The sequence below is a fragment of the Thamnophis elegans genome, chromosome 9 (genome assembly GCF_009769535.1).
Source record: "Thamnophis elegans isolate rThaEle1 chromosome 9, rThaEle1.pri, whole genome shotgun sequence".
Taxonomy (NCBI): Eukaryota; Metazoa; Chordata; class Lepidosauria; order Squamata; family Colubridae; genus Thamnophis; species Thamnophis elegans.
The window spans coordinates 65875676-65895761 of NC_045549.1; the positions used below are offsets into that span (position 1 = coordinate 65875676).

Here is a 20086-nt window from a genome sequence, read left to right on the forward strand (position 1 = left end):
TTTGAATCATTTTTCATAATGTTTGCATGTATATTTTTCACCGTTAATTAATTGAATAACATAAAGTTTAAAAATACCCGTAGAGAAAGAAAGGCCAGAAACTAGAATAAATTCATCTTGAATGCTTAAGTATTCAGCCTCAAGTTTGAACTGGACATTTATTATTTATCTTATGTTTACTCCTGTTAAAAACCTGACTGTGAATGATTTTGTATAGAACTGAACTAGATTTCTACTTTTTTTCCTTAATAATACAGTACAGTCTCATTCACCTATTTTGTCCTCTATATCTCAATCTCCTCTTGAGCTGATTGAAGTTCATTTCCTTTAAGAGTTAGTTGATGCTGTAGCTCATCTAAGGATTTCTGAATCTGTTCATTTAATAGTCTGTAAAATCAAGAAAGTTAAGTTAAATACAATATTGGGCACAGGATATGAATCCATTTTACTGTATCTTCAGTGGGTATTTATAATCTATAAAAATAGTGAGTTAGATTGAGTAAAAGACCAATGAGTGCTATAACTGTTGGTTCGGATTTTCAAGAATTAAAAATCCAGTTTTCTAATGAAGGTCCAAAATTGTCATTTTAATTTTTATAAGTATGGATATCACCAGACATAATTACACATTGAAACTGAATGGCATTCCTTTTAAGAAATACACCCACCCCCAACTTTCCAACAAAATGGAATTTTGCAGAGACCAAGGACTGTTACCAACTAGGAACATCATCAATGCGAGGAATGTGGGATTTGCTGCCTGTTTATATACACTAGCTTGCCCTGCCACTTAATATTAATCCCTGCATATCTGGGCATATAAACCCTAAAATTTCTGCTAATCACTATCTAGGAACTCACATATAATAAGAAATATCTGTGATATTAATCACTGGATTAATATTAATCTCTAGCATTGTCTCATTTCTCATCTTTCCCATTTTCTCATCTTTTCTACTTTCTTCTATGATACCTTATGATTATCAATTGTTTTTTAACTATGATTAATGATTGTAACTATGAGTATGACCTATTACTTATTATTATTATATGTACACTGTGAGTTATACACTGGAGACAAATTCTTTGCTGGTCCAATCACACTTGGCCAATAAAGAATTCAATTCAATTCAATTCCTTATTATTTCTATTCCTATTCTATATTCCATTCATTCCATGTGTGTAAATTAATATAAACTTTTTCTAAACAAATTCGGCATAGATTTTTCTTACTACTCTGTTCTGGCCCCCCTCCGTCCGGTAATGAATGCAGACACAGGCTTAGCTGTTTGCCATTCTTTATTCACAGCAATTACAATCCTGTTGGCTGAAAGCCCAAACACGACTCACTGGCAAGAAGTTGGCAGCAACCCAGACGCCAACAGACACAGGAACACAAGGCAGACCAGAAAAGGAGTTCTCCAGATTACTACGAACGGTTGTATTCTGCAAAAGAACTCCCTTCCAAAGTCTCTTCTATATACTCTCTTGGGAGGGGCCAAGCCACAACCACCTGAGCTTAATTATCTCTATGAGTCTGTCTCTGTAACTGCTGCCTCCGTTCTCTGTCCTATGTTGCCTGGCGTCAGGAACAAACTCCTTTTGATCTTCCCCACTGCTCCATGTCTCAGGCAGCTCCTGGTGGCCAACCAGCCTCTCTGGTCCCTGCTCTGAATCGGAACCCTGCCCAGGGTCCTCCACATCTTCCATAGCAGACTCATAGGTTTCCTCGCTATCGGAGTCCATCAGCAGGTCCAACGGCTCCTGCTGGGCCACAACATTACTCAATTATCAGATTAGCCATATTATTACTTCCAGTTTGATTATCAGGCAAATGCAAATCGGAGACTTCTTTTTAGGGCCGTGTCACTGAAGCCACAGCATCATAGAATGACACAAATTACAAATATGCCTTTACTAATTATAAAATGCACAGATGAGCTTACTTTAGTGAAGTCATTTCTGTCTTGCACTGTGCAGAATCTTCAGAAGTATTTAAGAGCTGATGAGTCTTCATGCTTAGCTCATCTTCCAAAGAGCTTATTTTGTCTTTTAACAATGACACTGAAGATACTTGATCAAGACGTTCTGTTTCCAACTGCAGAGCAAAAGAAATTCCAAACCTATGTGACATTTTTAAACCTAACGTATTTTAATAACCACAAGATAAAGCAGCCTTTCAAGATATCTTCCACTAAAATGATAGAAAGGATCAATGGCAGTGAAATTGCCTTGTAGTAACAAGAATTATTCCATTACATATTCCATTATATGTGGCCCCTATGATATTGTCCCTTTTTCTTTCCATATAATCATGAAATAGTGACTACATAAAAGTTATAGCTCCAAATCCGATCAGAATGTTTGGGCAAAATACTACTCTTTTAACAGTGTTTTCCAATCTTGATACGTCCTGTTCCAATTTTAATTTATCTAAAGCATATTCTTCCTTTAGGATCTAACCAAAGAAAGTAGACAGATCAGTAGTGAGCCTTTTCATTAATAATATTGAAATATCCCAAATTACCCTAAATTTTCTTTACAATGAAATTACCCAACAGTAAATGCATATCAGAAGGAAATGGCATCTATTTTGTTTAATAAATATATAAATATCTATAATAAATGTTTATTTGATTTATATGCCACTATCTCACTCTGCATAGCAACTCTCAACTCAATGTTGACAATGTACTGTATATCAACAATTACTGTAAATCAGCTGTAAATTTCTTATTCCAATGTTGCCTAATATTTAACAAAGCCCCAAACCAAAAATTACAACATATTTTTTGCCATTTTAATAATTTATGCTAAATTAACATTACTGTTCATTACTAGTTTAGCAATACTCTTAACAGAATGATTATGAAAGAAAATCCAAAATGCACTTTTTGAAATCCTTATGGTGTTATCAGTAATAGTCTGAAGTGTTACAGGCCCCGGAGATAGCCACTCTAAATAAAAAACTGGACAAAAATTAATTCATTACTGAAAACTACAGCAATATTAAAAACTGACCTTTAATTGCTCCCTTAGTCCTTCTTTCTCTGATGCTGCTCTTCTGAAATCAGCCAATGCATTATTTCTTTCTTCTTCTGCATGATTCTTTGTTAGAAAAGAGGTTTTTCTCTCTCTCCGTAGATGGTTCAATTCATTCTGTGACTAAAAATACAAAAACATTTTTTTTACCCTACCAGTATTAATTTAAATAAACAACTCAAGGTGTGAGCTTCTGCTGTTTTCCTCTTCCTATTTTCCCTACAACCATGTGAGGTGAGATAGGTTGTCTGTCCCAAAGTCACTTAGCCAATGTTGTGTGTGAAGCAGGATTAGAACTCAGTGTCCTGATTCCAACTCTGGTGCCTTAACCATTAGACCAAACTGGCTCTCTAATTTTGAAGCAGTTATTAAATACATTATAATTGTATTGCAATTTTTTAAAAGGAAGCACCAAAGGAAAGCATACAATGATAAATTAAAGAAAACAATACCCACTGCTACTACTTGTGAAATGTATAATACTAAACTGAACAAAAATAAAAAAAATTAACTAGAAAAACTAAAAATATTAAACATTGACATTTAATAATATAATTAAAACTTATAAAACTAAAATATATATTTATGTAAAATATTGCAAAGTGTCTCCAAAGTCAGATGTATTATTTTTTTTTCATTAGGAAATGTAACCTCTTCAAAAATGGGTTCAATCTTTGATAATTGAAGTAATAGTACTTTCCAATTTCTCAATATAAATTTCTTAAGTATTCCCCATATAAGATAGAACCAATACACTTGAAAAACTCTCCGTTTCCACAATTTTGGAATATTACTGAAAATAACTTTGACATTTCAACTTGAAAAATTTACAGACACATATATGCTACATATTTTTTAAAAAACTGGACGACCAAATTAGCTAAATATACCTTCAAATACATTGCAAACCAGGAAAATCTTATTCCTAAATGTAACATTACCAAATAATAATTTAAAGTAACTATTCCAGATTTTGTCTTATCTATGTTAAAGTATTTTTTTCCTTCATGGAAAAAATTAAAATGAAATATTAAATATTACACATTATAGTTTCATCTATGTATCTATCTATGTATCTACCTCTCTATCAATCATAATATTAATGAGTTGATATTAATATAAATATAGTAATTTTGATAAATATTAATGTGTATTAGCATTAATATTGAATATTATTAATAATATTAAATATCCATGAGACTTAGCATCAAAACTCAACAGGCTTCCAATAAACATCAAATGTCTAGTTGCACTAGCCCAGGAAATGAATAATTTATTAAACTTATATGCCACCTGACTCTCAATAGCTCTGGGCAGCTCACACAAATCAAAGTAATTACAATATGCTCTGCCGAGTAATTACTAGACTTTTAACAGAGATACATAATAAGTATATGTGTTTTTCATGCATATACTTATGCTCATGCATTCACAAACTGCAATACATGAAATTATGTTGGGTGGAATCTCAGGTTATAACTACTCCTTTCATAGATAGCAAAATATGTGTCATAGGATAAATCATTAGTCAATATCTATACAAGTATTTTGTTCTGCATTCACATTCTTCTTTTCTCATTCTAAACCAGAGTTTGCAATAGTTCAATACATCTAGCTTCTTCCTGATGAGACTGCGGATTTTCATTGTTATATATTGCTCTGGATCAAGGTTATATTTATTTACCTGTTCATAAAGGACACTCAATTTGTCTTTTTCTACAGTTAATAGTTTGACATTAGACTGAATTTCTATCATATGCTTTTCAAATCTGTCTAGCATAGACTGTAGCTCATCTCTCTCTCGTGTAACTAACCTAAGGTCTTCACTCTGCAAAACAAAGGGGAAAAAATAAAAAGTGAGAACATGCTTTATACATCTATATATGTATTCACCCATATTACTACACAGGTTAGTAAAATACACATTACTAATGACAGGATTACAGTCCAAAAACAATAACCATTCCATGCTTTAAAAATCTTGGTTTATGTAGCAACGAATCATACAAAATTGGCCCTGGATTATATTGTTAACATTGCCCAGAACTGGAGAATTTTGATTTTATGTCAGCTGTCTAGCCAAGACCTCAACATTCAAACACAACACAGAAACTCCGTTGAATATATTCTGAACCTTCAGCCCGCAGATCCGTCTCACCTGAACAAGTAGGACCATGAAATCCCCTATTAATATATTTATTATGGTTAGTCAAAACAAGTCAATTTCTAATCATTTGCTGCCCAGATTCAAATGCAAATTGCAATTAAGCTAAAAGAGTTTCCATCTTCTCCTGTGGCCATGTTAGAGAGGGAGGAGAAAAAATACAGACTTGGTGTTCATATATATTGGTTAACTATAGGGAAATTATTAGATGTCTTTACAAATGATAAATGTTTTTCTATAATAAAATCGCTTTGAGGAAATAGTAGCATTTTAAATCATGGCTTAGAGCCGGGATGGAGAACCTATGGCACACCTCCCACAGGTGCAATAGTTAGACTTATATACCGCTTCATAGGGCTTTCAGCCCTCTCTAAGCGGTTTACAGAGTCAGCATATTGCCCCCAACAACAATCCGGGTCCTCATTTTACCCACCTCGGAAGGATGGAAGGCTGAGTCAACCTTGAGCCTGGTGGGATTTGAACAGCCGAACTGCTGAACTGCAGTCAGCTGAAGTAGCCTGCAATGCTGCATTTAACCACTGTGCCACCTTGGCACGTAGATCCCTCTCTGCGAGCCCGCAAGCCATTGCCCCAGCTCAGTTCCGCTGCGCATGGGCACGTGCCTCCCACCAACCAGCTGCACGTGTATGCGGTGGGGTCATGGGGGGAAGCACGTGCATTGCATTACGGATGTGCACGTGTGCGCATGCACTTTCGACACACAGCGCCAAGAAGGTTAGTCATCCCTGGCTAACCTTAATACATCTACCTAATAAACAAGGAGCCTGGGTTCGAATCCCAGAAAGGTATGGCTACCTGATGACAGCTATAGTTTGAAATAAATCTATCTATACTAGTCTCCTTTTATTTGTCAGTAAAACATAAATTCAACACAGTAGCATTTTCTATTTTACTTTGACTGAAAACTTTTAGGAATTTCATTAAAAATGTCAAGAAAAATAAGTAAATACAGAGCTACAAATAATTTCTAACATATTTACAGGAAGTCCTTGACTTATGACCATAATTGAGCCCAAACTTTCTGTTGCTGACGAGGTATCTGTTAAGTGAGTTTTGCCCCATTTTATGACATGGTTACATGGTTAAGTGAATCTGGCTTCCCCATTGACTTTGCTTGTCCAGAAGGTCACAGGCAATGATGTAAATATGATTCAGTTGCAAAGGGCCTGAATTTTGATCACGTGACTATGGGGATGCTGCACGGTCGTAAGTGTGAAAAACATTTATCAGACACTTTCAGTGCCCTTGTAACTTCGAACGATAACTAAACAAACCGTTGTAAGTCAAGGACTACCTGTCGCTGAAATAGATTAATCATGCTTATTAAGAAGGAAATATCACTGAATCCAATAAAGTTGGGGATCAAAGCATGCTAATATTTTGATACTAACAATGCTACATTACCTCGTATTTAATGTTAACTGGAGAAAACTAATTTTTTCCCTTATTAAAGAGCGCATTATTATTATTATTATTATTATTATTATTATTATTTCATTATAAATGTAAATAGTTGAGGATGCTGTCTGACTACATCATTTCTACCATAATCTTTTCACTTTATTGGCTGTTGGCAGCTGTTCGTGAAGTAATAGGCAGCTGTGATCTGGATCTCCTATTTGACCTCTTAGTCAGGAATGACAAGAAGTTGAATGCAGGTGAGTGCAGAGGAGGAGACCTCTAAAAGAAATTAGCCAAGAAATGAAACCCAGCACACTCACTGCCAATTTATGAAAGCAGCCCTCCTCCTAGTAAATAAATCAGTCTGCTACAAACGGAATTATCTGACCCATATCTGATGGCTGAGACCACGCTTTATAAAGCTAAGAATTGAAAAGATAATTTGATGAGTAATTGGACTTTATTGAAGTATGATAGATTAAGCACAGTAAGCCTTACCTTTTCTGGAGATTTGAGTAACGGGCTAGATTTTCTTTTAAATATCTTTTGGAGGCACTCTAGTTCTCGCTTATAATAGTCCCTGTCTTCTTCTATGGTCTTTACAAATGCATCTAGGCGAGAAGGGGACTTGTCTCCAAGCACTATGCCACCTTCCAGCCTCATTCTCTCTAGCTCTATGACAAGTTCACGATCTGCAACAGACCACAATCAGCAAGGATGAAATTTCCATGAACAAGAAGTCTTCACCTAAAGCAAGGTGTCAAACTCAAGGCCGGGGGGCTGGATCAGGCTTGCAGGATGTTTAGATCTGGGCCACGGGGCTGCCTTGGAAGCAGCAAAGGGCTGGCCCGCGGTGCCTCTGCCAGTGAAAGCGGAGCTCAGGAGGGTCGCGCACAGCTGTCCCAGGCTCCACATTTGGTCACGATAGCCTCCTACAGCCCTCTGCCAGCATAAATAATGCTGGGAGGAGCGAGCTGCATTTTTACTGGCAGAGGGCTGCAGGAGGCTGTTTTAGCCTAAAACGGGGCCCAGGAGCCCATATTTGCTGGCAGAGTGCTCGGGCCAACTAAACTGCCCCTGTCAACGAGTGATGTCATGCTGGGCATGCCCATCCTGACCATACTCCCCGAGGTTAAACACAACCCTGATGCGGCCCTCAATGAAATCAAGTTTGACACTCCTGAGCTAAAGCATTTGTTATGAACATGAAAAAGAAAAACACTTTCAAAAGTTTTCTATTTCTAATGAAAGAGGGGAAGGGAAGGGAAAGTTTTTCTACAAGTAAACTCAATGGGAAAACTGGCAGGAAGTTTGAAATCACACACCCTGCATTTCTGTCTGTCCTGAATCATTCTGTTTCTCTATTTAGGGTTACGATTAGGACAAGGGGTAGGGTTAGAGTTTATTTCATATTTGTCAGTTGTAGAATACAATGATTATATTATTTTAATATACAGTAACCAAATATTTACATTTGCAAAATAACACCACACTTTACACAACACTAATACGTTGTATAAAGACCTCTGCTCTCCCCAGGAAAGGAACCCAAATCTGAAAGAATTAAATATTTAATAAACAATTCAGCAATGAATTATGTAAAGTTCCTGACTACCCTCCTTAGATTCCCCCCGCCCTCCAAGATTTCACTTGGGACTGAAAATCCATCTCTAACAGCCTGTGAGAATGTAAATACTTACTTATAATTTCAAGGTTTTCAACTTTTTTGGACAATCTGTGGTTTTCTGCTTGAGTCTGGCTTAACAGTATCTCAAGATTTTGTTTTTCCTCTGATTTTCCAAAGAGTTCTTCACTCAATTTTTCTTTTTCTCTGCGATAGGATGATAACTCCTAAGGTGACATAAATATTGCAAATCTTACAATTGTGGCTACAATAAAAATAATTTTTTTTAAAAAAAACTATTTTTTAATTGTATAACATTTCCATATACAGATAGTCCTTGAGTTATGATCATGATTGAGCCTAGAATTTTATGCTGTTATGTGAGACATTTGTTAAATAAGTTTTGCCCCGCTTTACGACTTTTCTTGCCACAGTTGCTAAGTGAATTAGTCCAGTTGTTAGTAATGCAGTTGTTAAATGAATCTGGCTTCCCCATTGACTTCCCTTATCAGATCGTCACAAAAAAGGACCACATGACCCCGGGACATTGCAACCATCATAAATATGAACTAGTTGTCAAGCATCCGAATGTAAATCACTTGGGGATGCGACAACTGTCATAAGGCTGAAAAATGGCCATAAGTCACTTTTTTCAGTGCTGTTGTAACTTTGAATGGTTACTAAATGAACTGCTGTAAGTTGAGGACTGCCTGTATTCAAGTTAGATGCACCAAGCATTCATTGTATTTCAGGGAATTTGACTTAGATACAATTTATTTTATGGATGTATTATTTATAAGTTGGCAATTAGTCAATTTATATTATTTATAGCCTATCAAATACCCAGAAGATCTCAATGGTGGAAAACCATCTATAAGAACAAGATAAAACAGTAAAGACAAACAAAATAAAAACTTAATAGTTAAAATATACCGTGTAAAATAAAGATTATTAATAGAAAAGTGATTAAGAGATCAAAGCAAGGCTGCGCTAAATCTCACGTAAGCAAAAAAAAAACCAATTTCTTAATCTTATGCAAAGGGAAATCTATAATTAGAATTTGCCTAGTCTCTGGGAAGAGGCATTCCTAAATGCTCTCCGACATTCCCAAAGAATGCATTCATCCCAGTCATGAAACAAGGAAGAGCTCCTGCACTGCAGATCATAGGCAGGTATAGACCTTAAGTATTGCAATCTTAAACATTAAAGCATTTAAATGGGGTAAGGAGATGCAGTTGGTAACAACTGCTCTCCCAGCGCAGTTCTTTGAGAATTGGTGCTATTTAGTAGAGCAAATATAACAATAACTTTGTCATAAAGCCCATATTCTGCACCAGAAGGCTTGAAGTGTGACCCGTCAAAACCGCGCTCAACTAAGCCGCACCCGATTAAACCGCGTCGCTGACGTCATCAACAGAGCGACAACAGCCAGCGCGGAGAAAGAAGGGCGCTTTAAATAGTGCTTTGAAAGCAAGCCGATTCAACTTAAGGTAAGGGTTAGGTTTAGGGTTAGGTTTAGGGTTAGGTTAAGGGTTAGGTTTAGGGTTAGGTTAAGGGTTAGGGTTAGGTTTAGGTTAAGGGTTAGGGTTAGGGTTAGGTTAAGGGTTAGGATTAGGTTTAGGGTTAGGTTAAGTGTTAGGTTTAGGGTTAGGTTAAGGGTTAGGATTAGGTTTAGGGTTAGGTTAAGGGTTAGGTTTAGGGTTAGGTTTAGGATTAGGTTTAGGGGGGTTAGGTTTAGGGGTTAATTTTAGGTTTAGGGTTTACAGCGTGCTTCTGTCTCCGCGCTGTTGTCACCCTGTTGATGACGTCAGCGGCGCGGTTTAGTCGGGCGCGGTTTTGTGGTGGAACCGGCTTGAAGGGCAGGCTCATTATGCAGTAGGACACAATGCAGCTAGCCAGATGACAATTCAAGTGACAAAATGGATCCAGGAGTCAAACAGGGTTGCCAAGGATTTTTCACAGAAAATGCAACCCCATCGAAATGGAGACTCATAACAGTATTTTTAATTCTAGGATTGAGAAAGAGTGAAGAATCTTACTCTAGCGCAGCATTATCATTTCTCTTTTGTTATCTCATCTGTTGCTACTTTAAAAAAATTCAAATAACAATAGGCCAATTTTTGTCCTCAGTGAAAAACCAGATACACAAATCCAATCAATACAATACTAAAAGTTTTCATTTAAATACTGCAACATATTCTAACCCTACCAGTTTTATTATAAGCAATCTTCAGGAGGATGGATATTTAAAATATTTCTATTGGACCTATAAAACTTACTAATAAAAATCTACTATAATATTGTCAATATAAAAAAGCAGAATTTTTATAAATATATTATTGATTTTCTTTCTTACGCTATTAATAATTGTCTTAATCAAACATGCATTAAATTCAAGCCTAAAGATATAAAGGTTTATTAAGTAAGTTAAATTCAGTTCAATAGGCATGTTACTTACTAACTTCAGTCTTGCTATGGTCTCTTCGCGATCTTGTATTTCACTGTGTTTTTTTTTAATTTCTTTCTGTTTACATAAAATATATGTAAATATTATTTTTTAAGTAAAACTTATTATAAAACCTGAGAAGTAAAAAAAAATTCTATATAAATTGTTGCATGGGTATTAAGGCAGTCACTGCAATTAATATCAGTCACCAAAATATTCTTGTTATCTCCTGCCCATGTATAGTTGCTATATTTTTAAAATAAGATTTGACTGTATTTTTTCTGGTTTTTCTGATTTTATTTTATTTTGCATTACTTCTGGGATAAAAAAACTAATATGGAAACTACTGTAAATAAACCGATTGGTTCCTACATAATTGTGAACAGTTTGAAATTGAAGGGAGGGAGGGAAAAATAACCAAACTATCTGGAATATATTATGGAGTTTTATATCTTGAGAAACCAGCTGTTGAAGTAAAATAGGAGAAATATTACAGCAATAAATCAGGAAATCAGCTTTAAATTGAATTCTATCTGCGTTCCCTAGCAGGTCTCAACTAATTTCAAAATTTCATCTGCAATATGGAATAATTAGACTACTTTACAGAACTGGTGAAGGATTGCAAATATATATTGGAATTGGGAGAGCCCTTCCTCTCTCTCTCTCTCTCTCTCTCTCTCTCTCTCTCTCTCTCTCTCTCTCACACACACACACACACACACACACACACACAATCAGGAAGGGCTCTCCCAATTCCAATATATATTTGCAATCCTTCACCAGTTCTGTAAAGTAGTCTAATTATTCCATATTGCAGATCAGGTGAATGTCAAAGTCATTTTCTGGGAAACAATCCAGAGCATCCTGAATTACATCAATAAGCTGGCACCCAAAAATGAGCTGCTGAGAGAACGCCTGAGGTGGCAGCGGACATAGAAGGAAGATCAAGCAGAGGAAGTGCCATGCAAGGCAAGACCCCGCATGAGATGTACAACAGATAGCTGAGGGGGCTGACATTGGAAAAGCTTATTAATGGCTAGAAAGAGCTGGGCAGCACTGAGGCACTGATCATAGATGCACAAGAATAGGAACTCAGCACCAGATCCATAGAAACAGGACAGGACCCAAAGTGCTGACTATGCAGAGAGGTCTGAGACCATCCAACACATAGTGGCAGAATGTAAGATGCAGGCAGGAAAAGGTTCAGGTTCAGGTTCAGGTTCATTTTATTTATATGCCGCCCTATTCCCAGTGGGACTCAGGGCGGCGCACAAACCCAAGGAAGGGAAGGGAAACACAAAAACTACAAGAAAAAGTACAGGGCATTTAAAACAACCAACAGCCACACGATTCGAGAGGGGAAGGGAACTCATCGACCCCAGGCCTGCTGACACAGCCAGGTTTTAATGGCTTTTCGGAAGGCCTGGAGAGAGGTGAGGGTCCGAATCTCTGCGGGGAGCTCGTTCCAAAGGGCCGGAGCCACCACAGAGAAGACCCTCCCCCGGGTAGTGGCCAGATGACATTGGCTAGTAGACGGAACCTGGAGGAGGCCTAATCTGTGTGATCTAATGGGTCTTTGGCATATACTTGGCACAACCAAATAGCTGGAATGGGCCCTATCCAAGAAGAGGCCGTTCAGTAGTAAGAAAAGCAAAGTCCTGCACTTAGTCTGGAAAAAACAAATGCACACAGGTATAGAATAGGCAGTACCTGGCTCAACAATAGATTGAATGCAATTTTCTGGGCAACATTTTGGAAGTGGCTTATCACTGCCTTCTCCCAGGATATATTTTTTTCCAATTTCCCAGTCTATCCTGACATCCCTGGTAATCTTCCCCATTCAAGTGCTGCTTCATGTTCAATATTATTTTAATAAAATGTTCCAAAAGAATTTTGATGGCTGTGTAGGTATTCCTTATTTAGCAACTGCCTTGGACAGCAAGATTTATAACCTGTGCCGCATCTTTGTCTCTTGTTCACATATTCATCATTACAGTCAGCTAATAGCTATCCCATATGCTCCTGCCACCCCAGAACAGAAAGATTGACTAAACCAGCTCTCTCTTCCTGTACTGCTTTTCTCCACTGCCCAATGCTTCCCTGAAAAGTCCTAACTGCAAATTAAAAACCTAAGCTCTATGACCTTAACTGAATGCTGGGCCACTGGCAGCTGCTGCCTGAAAGTGAAAAGCTCTTAATCAGTTGCATACGAAAGACTTGCTGCTTTCTTTTGGTTGAATATTCCCACAGTTCTATTAAGTAATCTGTATGTAGCTTTTATGAAATGCTAATGCTATTCCATATTTTAAGAAACTCTTAATTAGTTTTTTGGCTAACTTCAGAGCTTTTCCACTTATCAAATCTAGAAAGATGTTATATACATTCCAATCAACAGCAAAATATAAAAATTCTTATTCATGTATGCAGAACAACTGCACAAAACCATTAAAACTAACATTATTGATTTCATTTAATTAATTAAAATATAAGAAAACTTCTTCAGCATAAAACTTCATAGTATGTAAGATTTAAAACAAAAAAAATGAATTGTGATAGAAAATGAACCATGGAACATTTTCTCAAGGAATTGGAACATATTCTTGATGTTCTAGTAATTCCCGAAATTTTCCTACCTTAGCCTCTCCAATTTCTTTATCTGCAGTTTCAAGCACAATTTCTTTATGCCTCTCCAACTGTTGGGCCAAGTGATCAATTTCAGTCAATTCTTGACACAGTTCTTCATTTTTGTTGCTTAAATGAGCCACCTCACTGGTCATATTTTGTCTGCTATCCAAAAGATCTTCTATGCGCTTTTCAAGGTCTTTGTTTGTTTGCTGTAGAAATTCAACCTATAAATATTGACACCATGTATCCAGTTAAATTCACCTCAACAAAATTTAGACATACCTTCAAGGATCTTCCCTAATGAACAAACACAGTACTTTCTGCCCTTAGAATACAAATTAATACATTAAATCTGTGAATGATTTAAAAAAACTCTCCTAACTTATACATAATTGCATAAGTTATATATTAGACCCCAGACATTTCAAAAGAAAACTGGAAAGGCATAAAAAACCTAATTAAGATAACCTTAATTGCAATCTGCATACATTCATCAAGCCAAGATACCAAAAGTAGTTCTTCAGGAAATGACAATAATTAAAGTGAAATCTCATTTGAATGGACTAATTGTCTGATATTCATTTGTATGAAGATGCCATTATCAGGCAAAATTACATAAATTGACACCTGGCCTTTTGCATTGTTTATGTAATGCTATCATTATGCCAAATGGCACTTGAGCATTTTACCCATTTGGATGGGAAATCCATTTAATCAAGGTGTAGAAAACGGAAATTTCACTGTATTTTGGCTAACGTTAAGAGGATCCATATTTTAAAGTTTTAGATTATGTTTAGATCGGGGGTCACCAACCTTTTGGCCCTCAGGGACTACTAAATTCATAATTTTAAAGCTCATGGACCACTAATATGATCTGCCTAATGAGAGGCTGGGTGGGCATGACTAGGTGGTCATGTGATTGGGTGGGCGTGGCCAATTTGATGTCACTCACATCGAGGGGCACTTCGCCGGCCTCTACTCGCCCCTCCCCTCCCAGCCACTCCTTGCCTTCCCACCCTGTCTCCTTAGGGCCCCAACAGGAAGCAGTTGTTGGAGGTAAGCAGCCACCACAAGAAAGAGTTGGCAAAACTGCTCAGTTCAAATTGGATCTGACAAGTAGGAGGCTCAGCAGAAGCACCTCACTCTGAGAACTATGGGCATAGGCTTTCCAAGCAGAGGGAAGACCTGCGGGAGCGCAAAGCCAGGTACCGGTACCTGAAGGCTCAGCAGGCTAAGATGGTCAGCCAGTTCCAGGCCATAATGCAATCCCACTGGAACAAGGCCTTCTAGCTCTTCTCCACCAGGAGCATTTCCCTCCAGCCTTCGGCCAAAGCCCCGCACCAGGAGTTTGAAGCAGACCCCAAGTCAGAATTTCTTCCCCCCTGTGACCCACACAAAAAGACCACGAAGGGAGGGACTCTCTGCAACAATACAAACACTCATTGTACGTATCCAGCCCAGGGGCCGTAGTTTGAGGACCCCTAATTTAGTGCAATATAAAAAGTGCAAATAATTTTTCTGCAGACCACCAAAATTTTCTCGTGAACCACCAGTTGGTGACCGCTGCTTTAGATGTAGAAGCTGAAAGACAGTCAACAGTGTTACCTGCAAATTCAAGTGATCAATAATTTTTTCATTACTTCTGCTTTTGGCTTCCAGAGATATTACATCATGAGAACGGCCGCCATCTAGTGCGAGTCCTAAACGTTCAATCTCATTGTCTCGGAGCTCAACCTTCAAAGAAAAAAATAACTGCATTAATACAGTCAGTGCTGTAAGTCATTCCCTACGATATAACCACATACATGCACTGCTTGAGTAGCAATAGCACTTAGACTTATACACCACTTCATAGTGCTTTACATCCCTCTCTAAGTGGCTTACAGAGTCAGCATATCTCTCCCCCCCGGGCCAAAAAAAATCTGGGTCCTTGTTTTAACGACCTCAGAAGGATGGAAGGCTGAGTCAACCTTGAGCCTGGTGTGTATTGAAGTTGACAGTCACCAGGGTTAGCCTGCAATAATGTATTCTAACTATTGAGCCTGAAGCCAAGAACATTGGAAGTAGTAGCTATCCAACCAATTCACCCACACTCATTTCCCAGGGTTTTCCTTTCTCTCTGCCTCCCCTTTGCTGCTGTCAATGTCCTTGACCTCAAGTACAGCATTTTTTAAAATAAGGACTGTAGAAGGTCAGGAAAGAAGTTGAATATGGTGCACCTGAACCCAAGGATATTTGCCATCCCATCCCAGCCTTTCCAGCCCCAGCGACACAACTCTTTTCTTTCCATATCTCCCCCAATTGTAGCCAATATTTCATTTTCCTGCTGTCCCTTCAACTCTCTTGCCCTTTCTGTCCAGGAATTGTATATTTCAGTTCAGACATAGAAATTGGAATTATTTTAATCTGGACACAAACCATGAGCAACTGGGTGCTCTGTGCAAACAATGATTTGTGAATGGATTGCACATCTCTATTAAGAGATGAAATTCAGTGGCCTAGAAACTGGGAGACTGTGAATTTTGGCCTCTCTTAAGCACGAAAGCTAGCTGTGTGACTTAGGGCCAGTCAATCTCTTTCTACCCAAACCACCTCTTAGGGTTGTTGTGGAAAAATACTGTAGGAGGCAGGGGTATTAGATATGTTTGCCATCATGAGTTGATGGTGTATGCAATATGTGTAGATACAAATGTATGTATGTATGTATGTATGTATGTATGTATGTATGTATGTATGTATGTATATTATAGCGCTAGATATATGTATATATAGAGATGGGACAATAATAATAAAATACTCACTTCTTCAATATTACAGAAACTATAGATATTAGCAAATCAATAGGCAAAACTATAACAAGCTTAATATACCTGTTTGCTGTAATTTTTCATTTCACGTTCAGCTATCTCTAGTTTTTCCTGCAAGTCATCTACTTCAATCTGCAGCTCATGAATTCTGAAAGATTCAATATGTACATAAACCACCTTCATCTTGCCTCTGTCATACAGTCAAACTTCCAGTTTTAAATACATTTATGAAAAAAAAGGTTTCCTTAGAAATTTTGTAGACATCCTTCCCTGGTAAGGAGATTCACAATTAAGATATAGGCTTGCACTGTCATGTTTGTATATATTATAGTATGAGAAGTTTCCACAATTTATGGCCAAAGTTTACAATTTATGGTAGAAGATTGAGAAAAACATGGTTTCACAAAACCCAAAACCCCCTTTCTCTTAAACAAGACCTCCAAGTATGAAAGAAAATATATCACTTTTAGATCTCCTATATAAAAGGGGGGAAAACAAGCAGATGAGCTATTATAAGATCTCCACTATACTCTTCAAATCTAATCTACATAACTGATAACTAAATAAATATCACTGAGGAAATGTTCAGTTTCTCAGTCAAGGATCAGGTAATATAAATAAATGTATTAACTGTGCATTTCTTCTAAAACTGCACACACACACACCATCCAGGGGTGGGCTGCTACAGGTTCGCAAGAACCCATAGCAAATGTTATGGCCGATTTGGAGAACCTCCAAATCCCACCCCTGGCTGGCCCCTCCTAGGAGTCTCCACGTGGCCCGTTTTAGATGCGAGGTAAGTGCAGGGCCCGTGCCAGGGCTCAGGGAGGGGGAGAAACAGGCCTTCCAAAAGGCCTCCAGAGCCCGGGGGAGGTGAAAATCCCACCCACCCGCCGTGGTGTAAGAGGCCAACTAGGCCACACCCACCCAGCAACCGGGCAGAGAACTCATTGCTGAAATTGTTGAAGCCCACCCCTGACCCCAGCCACCCCTAATACTCCTAATGACTGAAATGACCCTTGAAATATTGCTAAAGTTTAATCACCTGTTGTCAGCCACTTGAAGAAGATCTGCAACGTATGGGTCATCTGGTTGAGGAACTGGATAGGCGCCAATCCCTGAAGGAGGAACTGGCTGATCTATTTGCATTCGCTGACGTCGAAATGGAATATTTCGTTTCTTACCACCTTCAAAGATAAATGCGTTTTACTAGAACTTTGGATTAATCATGTCTTTTCATACATAATTCATATATAAAGTGGAAATTATATTTTTGAAGTAAAACTATTTATCAGCAACACTTTAAATAAGATCTTTTTGTGATGATGTGAACAGTAAATAATACATTTATTCATGTGCTAATTAAAAATCTGTAACATAAATAATCTTTGCGTTGCAATAAAAAACTATGCATGATTTAAGAAACACCGAGGGCATACAAATACATAAAATAGTGACAAAGCAAACTGCCGTCTTGATGGGACTCCTAGGACCTGTTCTGAAGACATCAGAATTCTTTTCTGTACTTTTTCAGAGGGATGAAGCCCTGCTTTTGATTCATCCTGGGTGGTGGTGAAGGGTGATTTTAAAGAGTAAAGTGAGTATCTTAAACCTTGCTAGTGGTTAAGGCATCATTTCATCATTTAAACATCCCGATCTTGGGAGAATTTTAAGTACAAGACCTAAAGCACCACTTTACCCCGTAAATCACCCCCTCCCAAAGACTCAAATTTTGCCCCTACCTTTTCATGCTGCAATAGAGTTTTTGTGCATCGTGCAGACTGGAGGCCACAGGGCAGGGGTGAAATAAACTTATCTCCACTACCGGTTCACAAATGTGAACACATGCACCACCTCCACGCATGCGCAGAGTGTCAAAAACGGAACGTGATGATGTCTAGGCAGGTTGGCGGAGCCTCTCGCCGCCACCGCTACTGGTTTGCCCAAACCGGATAGAACCAGCTGAATTGCACCACTGCCACAGGGGGTGGGGCAGGCCCTGGAAGGCCCAGTGAAAATCAAGACCTAACTGCCAAAGTCTTCCCCATCCTCTGAAGCATCCTGGGTTCTGATTCCCTCCCCTAAGAGTCTGTGCATGCCTCGAACCTGTTTTTACACCACCACCCCTAGTCCCCATGGTCTTGGGCCTACTTCGTATTTCACCCGTATTTCTCCTCCTACTCAACTGCCAATTGTGCTCACTGCAGCCACTCCGGAAATGGCGCTTGCTTCCTGGATGGAGATACACGACCTAAAGACAACCGAAGGGCAGCCTGCTTTCCTTCCCACTGCAAGCTCCAGAGCTCTTCCAATGGTAAGTGTGTGATCGGTGATAAGAGTTGGGAAGAAGGATTTGAAATCCGGTGGGATAGGAAGCAAGTCCCAGGCGTGCAGGGGACCCAATTGGGGGAGCGGGAAGCAGATCCCAGGCCTGTGGACATCGGTGGGGCAGGATGGGGAAGATAAGTCGGAGTGCACTGAAGCATCCCTTTGGTCAGTTGTAAGGGCAAATAATCACAAATTTCATGTACCTGGCCAGGGGGATCCTGCAGCAGTTATAACTTTGAAACCAGGTTGTAAATAGCTTTTTTTTTTTTGGGGGGGGGGGTGTTTCCCATCGTAATCTCAAATGATTGCTAAACAACCAGTGATAAATCTATTACCCTAGGATTTCCTGATACCCTCATCCAAGTACTAATCAGTCCCAACCATGCTTAGTATTTTTGAGATCCACCAAAATAGGTTAGAGGTTATTCCCTGACATTTTCAAGCAAATTAGTAACTATGAGTCACTAAAATAGATTTAAACAGTAAAACTAAGAATTGAAGAAAGCATAAAAATAGGAAGACGGAATTTGTACCTCGTATTCCAAGAATAAAGAAACTTTACACCTTTTTTGAAGCCTACATTGGAAATCTACTGAAGTTTTTAGAAAAACAGTACAATAGTCCATTGAAATACTCATTTATTTGTTTTGCCCATGCTCTTTACCTCCCAGAGACCAATAAGATCTCACAGATTAGGCCTCCTCCGGATTCCATCTGCTGGTCAATGTCGGCTGGCGACTCCCTGGGGGAGGGTCTTCTCTGTAGCTGTTCCGGCCCTATGGAACGATCTCCCCATGGAGATCCGGACCCTCACTACTCTTCCGGGCTTCCGCAAAGTGATTAAGACATGGCTGTTCCGGCAGGCCTGGGGCTGTTGAGTTTATCCAGCCCCACCCTAAGCTGTATGTATGTTGTGAAATTTTAATGTTTGTTCTTTTAATTTTCATATGTCCCATCCCCCCCTCCCGTTTTATCTGTAAGCCGCCCAGAGTCTCTAGGGAGTGGGCGGCATACAAATCCTAATAAAACCTAAAACCTAAACCTCTTCAGGATTAAGTGCTTAAACTGACACCTTGTTTCTGGAGCTAAAGGATCCAGAAATAAGCTAAAGTTACTTCAATAGTAGTAAAAGTGCACAGAATTACAGTCCAATAAAAGAATCATCAGATGAGCACACAGGTTGTCACTGTACCTGGCGTCTGTACCACAGCTTGTAGATTTTTCTCTTGAAGCTGTTGAATTTTGTCAGTCTTGGCTTTGTTTTCTTTTTCTAATGACCTCATTTTATGTATATACTGATTATTCAAAAATTTCATATCCGAATTCTCATGTTCAAATTTCCTCAAAGTAGATTTCAAATCTGTAAGGAGGAAAACAATTGGATTCCATGCTTCTGTTTTAACTGCACAAGGCTAACCGTAAGAAACGCTTCCAAAACTATTTTCTTGTACCTAGAATTATTATAAAGCTGCCAAAAAACATGGCATCTGGACATGATAAAAGCCAACACCAGGAAGAGCATCGAACAACTGAAAAAAGTCATGCAAGATCAGAAAATGTTTAGGAGAGAAAGAGAGCAAGAGAGAGGTGGTTGACAGAATCACCAAGAATTGGACATAACAGAAAGC

General features: G+C 38.4%; 1 protein-coding gene across 1 annotated transcript in view; it reads right to left on the minus strand.

Moving 5' to 3' along the window:
* CEP135 (centrosomal protein 135) overlaps window positions 1-20086 on the minus strand; it is a 41398-nt gene that overhangs the window by 15823 nt on the left and 5489 nt on the right. Inside the window, 14 exon segments of the mRNA XM_032223658.1 lie at window positions 273-287; window positions 290-387; window positions 1947-2098; window positions 2381-2458; window positions 3022-3165; window positions 4727-4870; window positions 7127-7320; window positions 8329-8479; window positions 10711-10776; window positions 13332-13547; window positions 14929-15057; window positions 16194-16278; window positions 17176-17317; window positions 19651-19818. Of these exon segments, the coding sequence (XP_032079549.1) occupies window positions 273-287; window positions 290-387; window positions 1947-2098; window positions 2381-2458; window positions 3022-3165; window positions 4727-4870; window positions 7127-7320; window positions 8329-8479; window positions 10711-10776; window positions 13332-13547; window positions 14929-15057; window positions 16194-16278; window positions 17176-17317; window positions 19651-19818 (1782 nt within the window).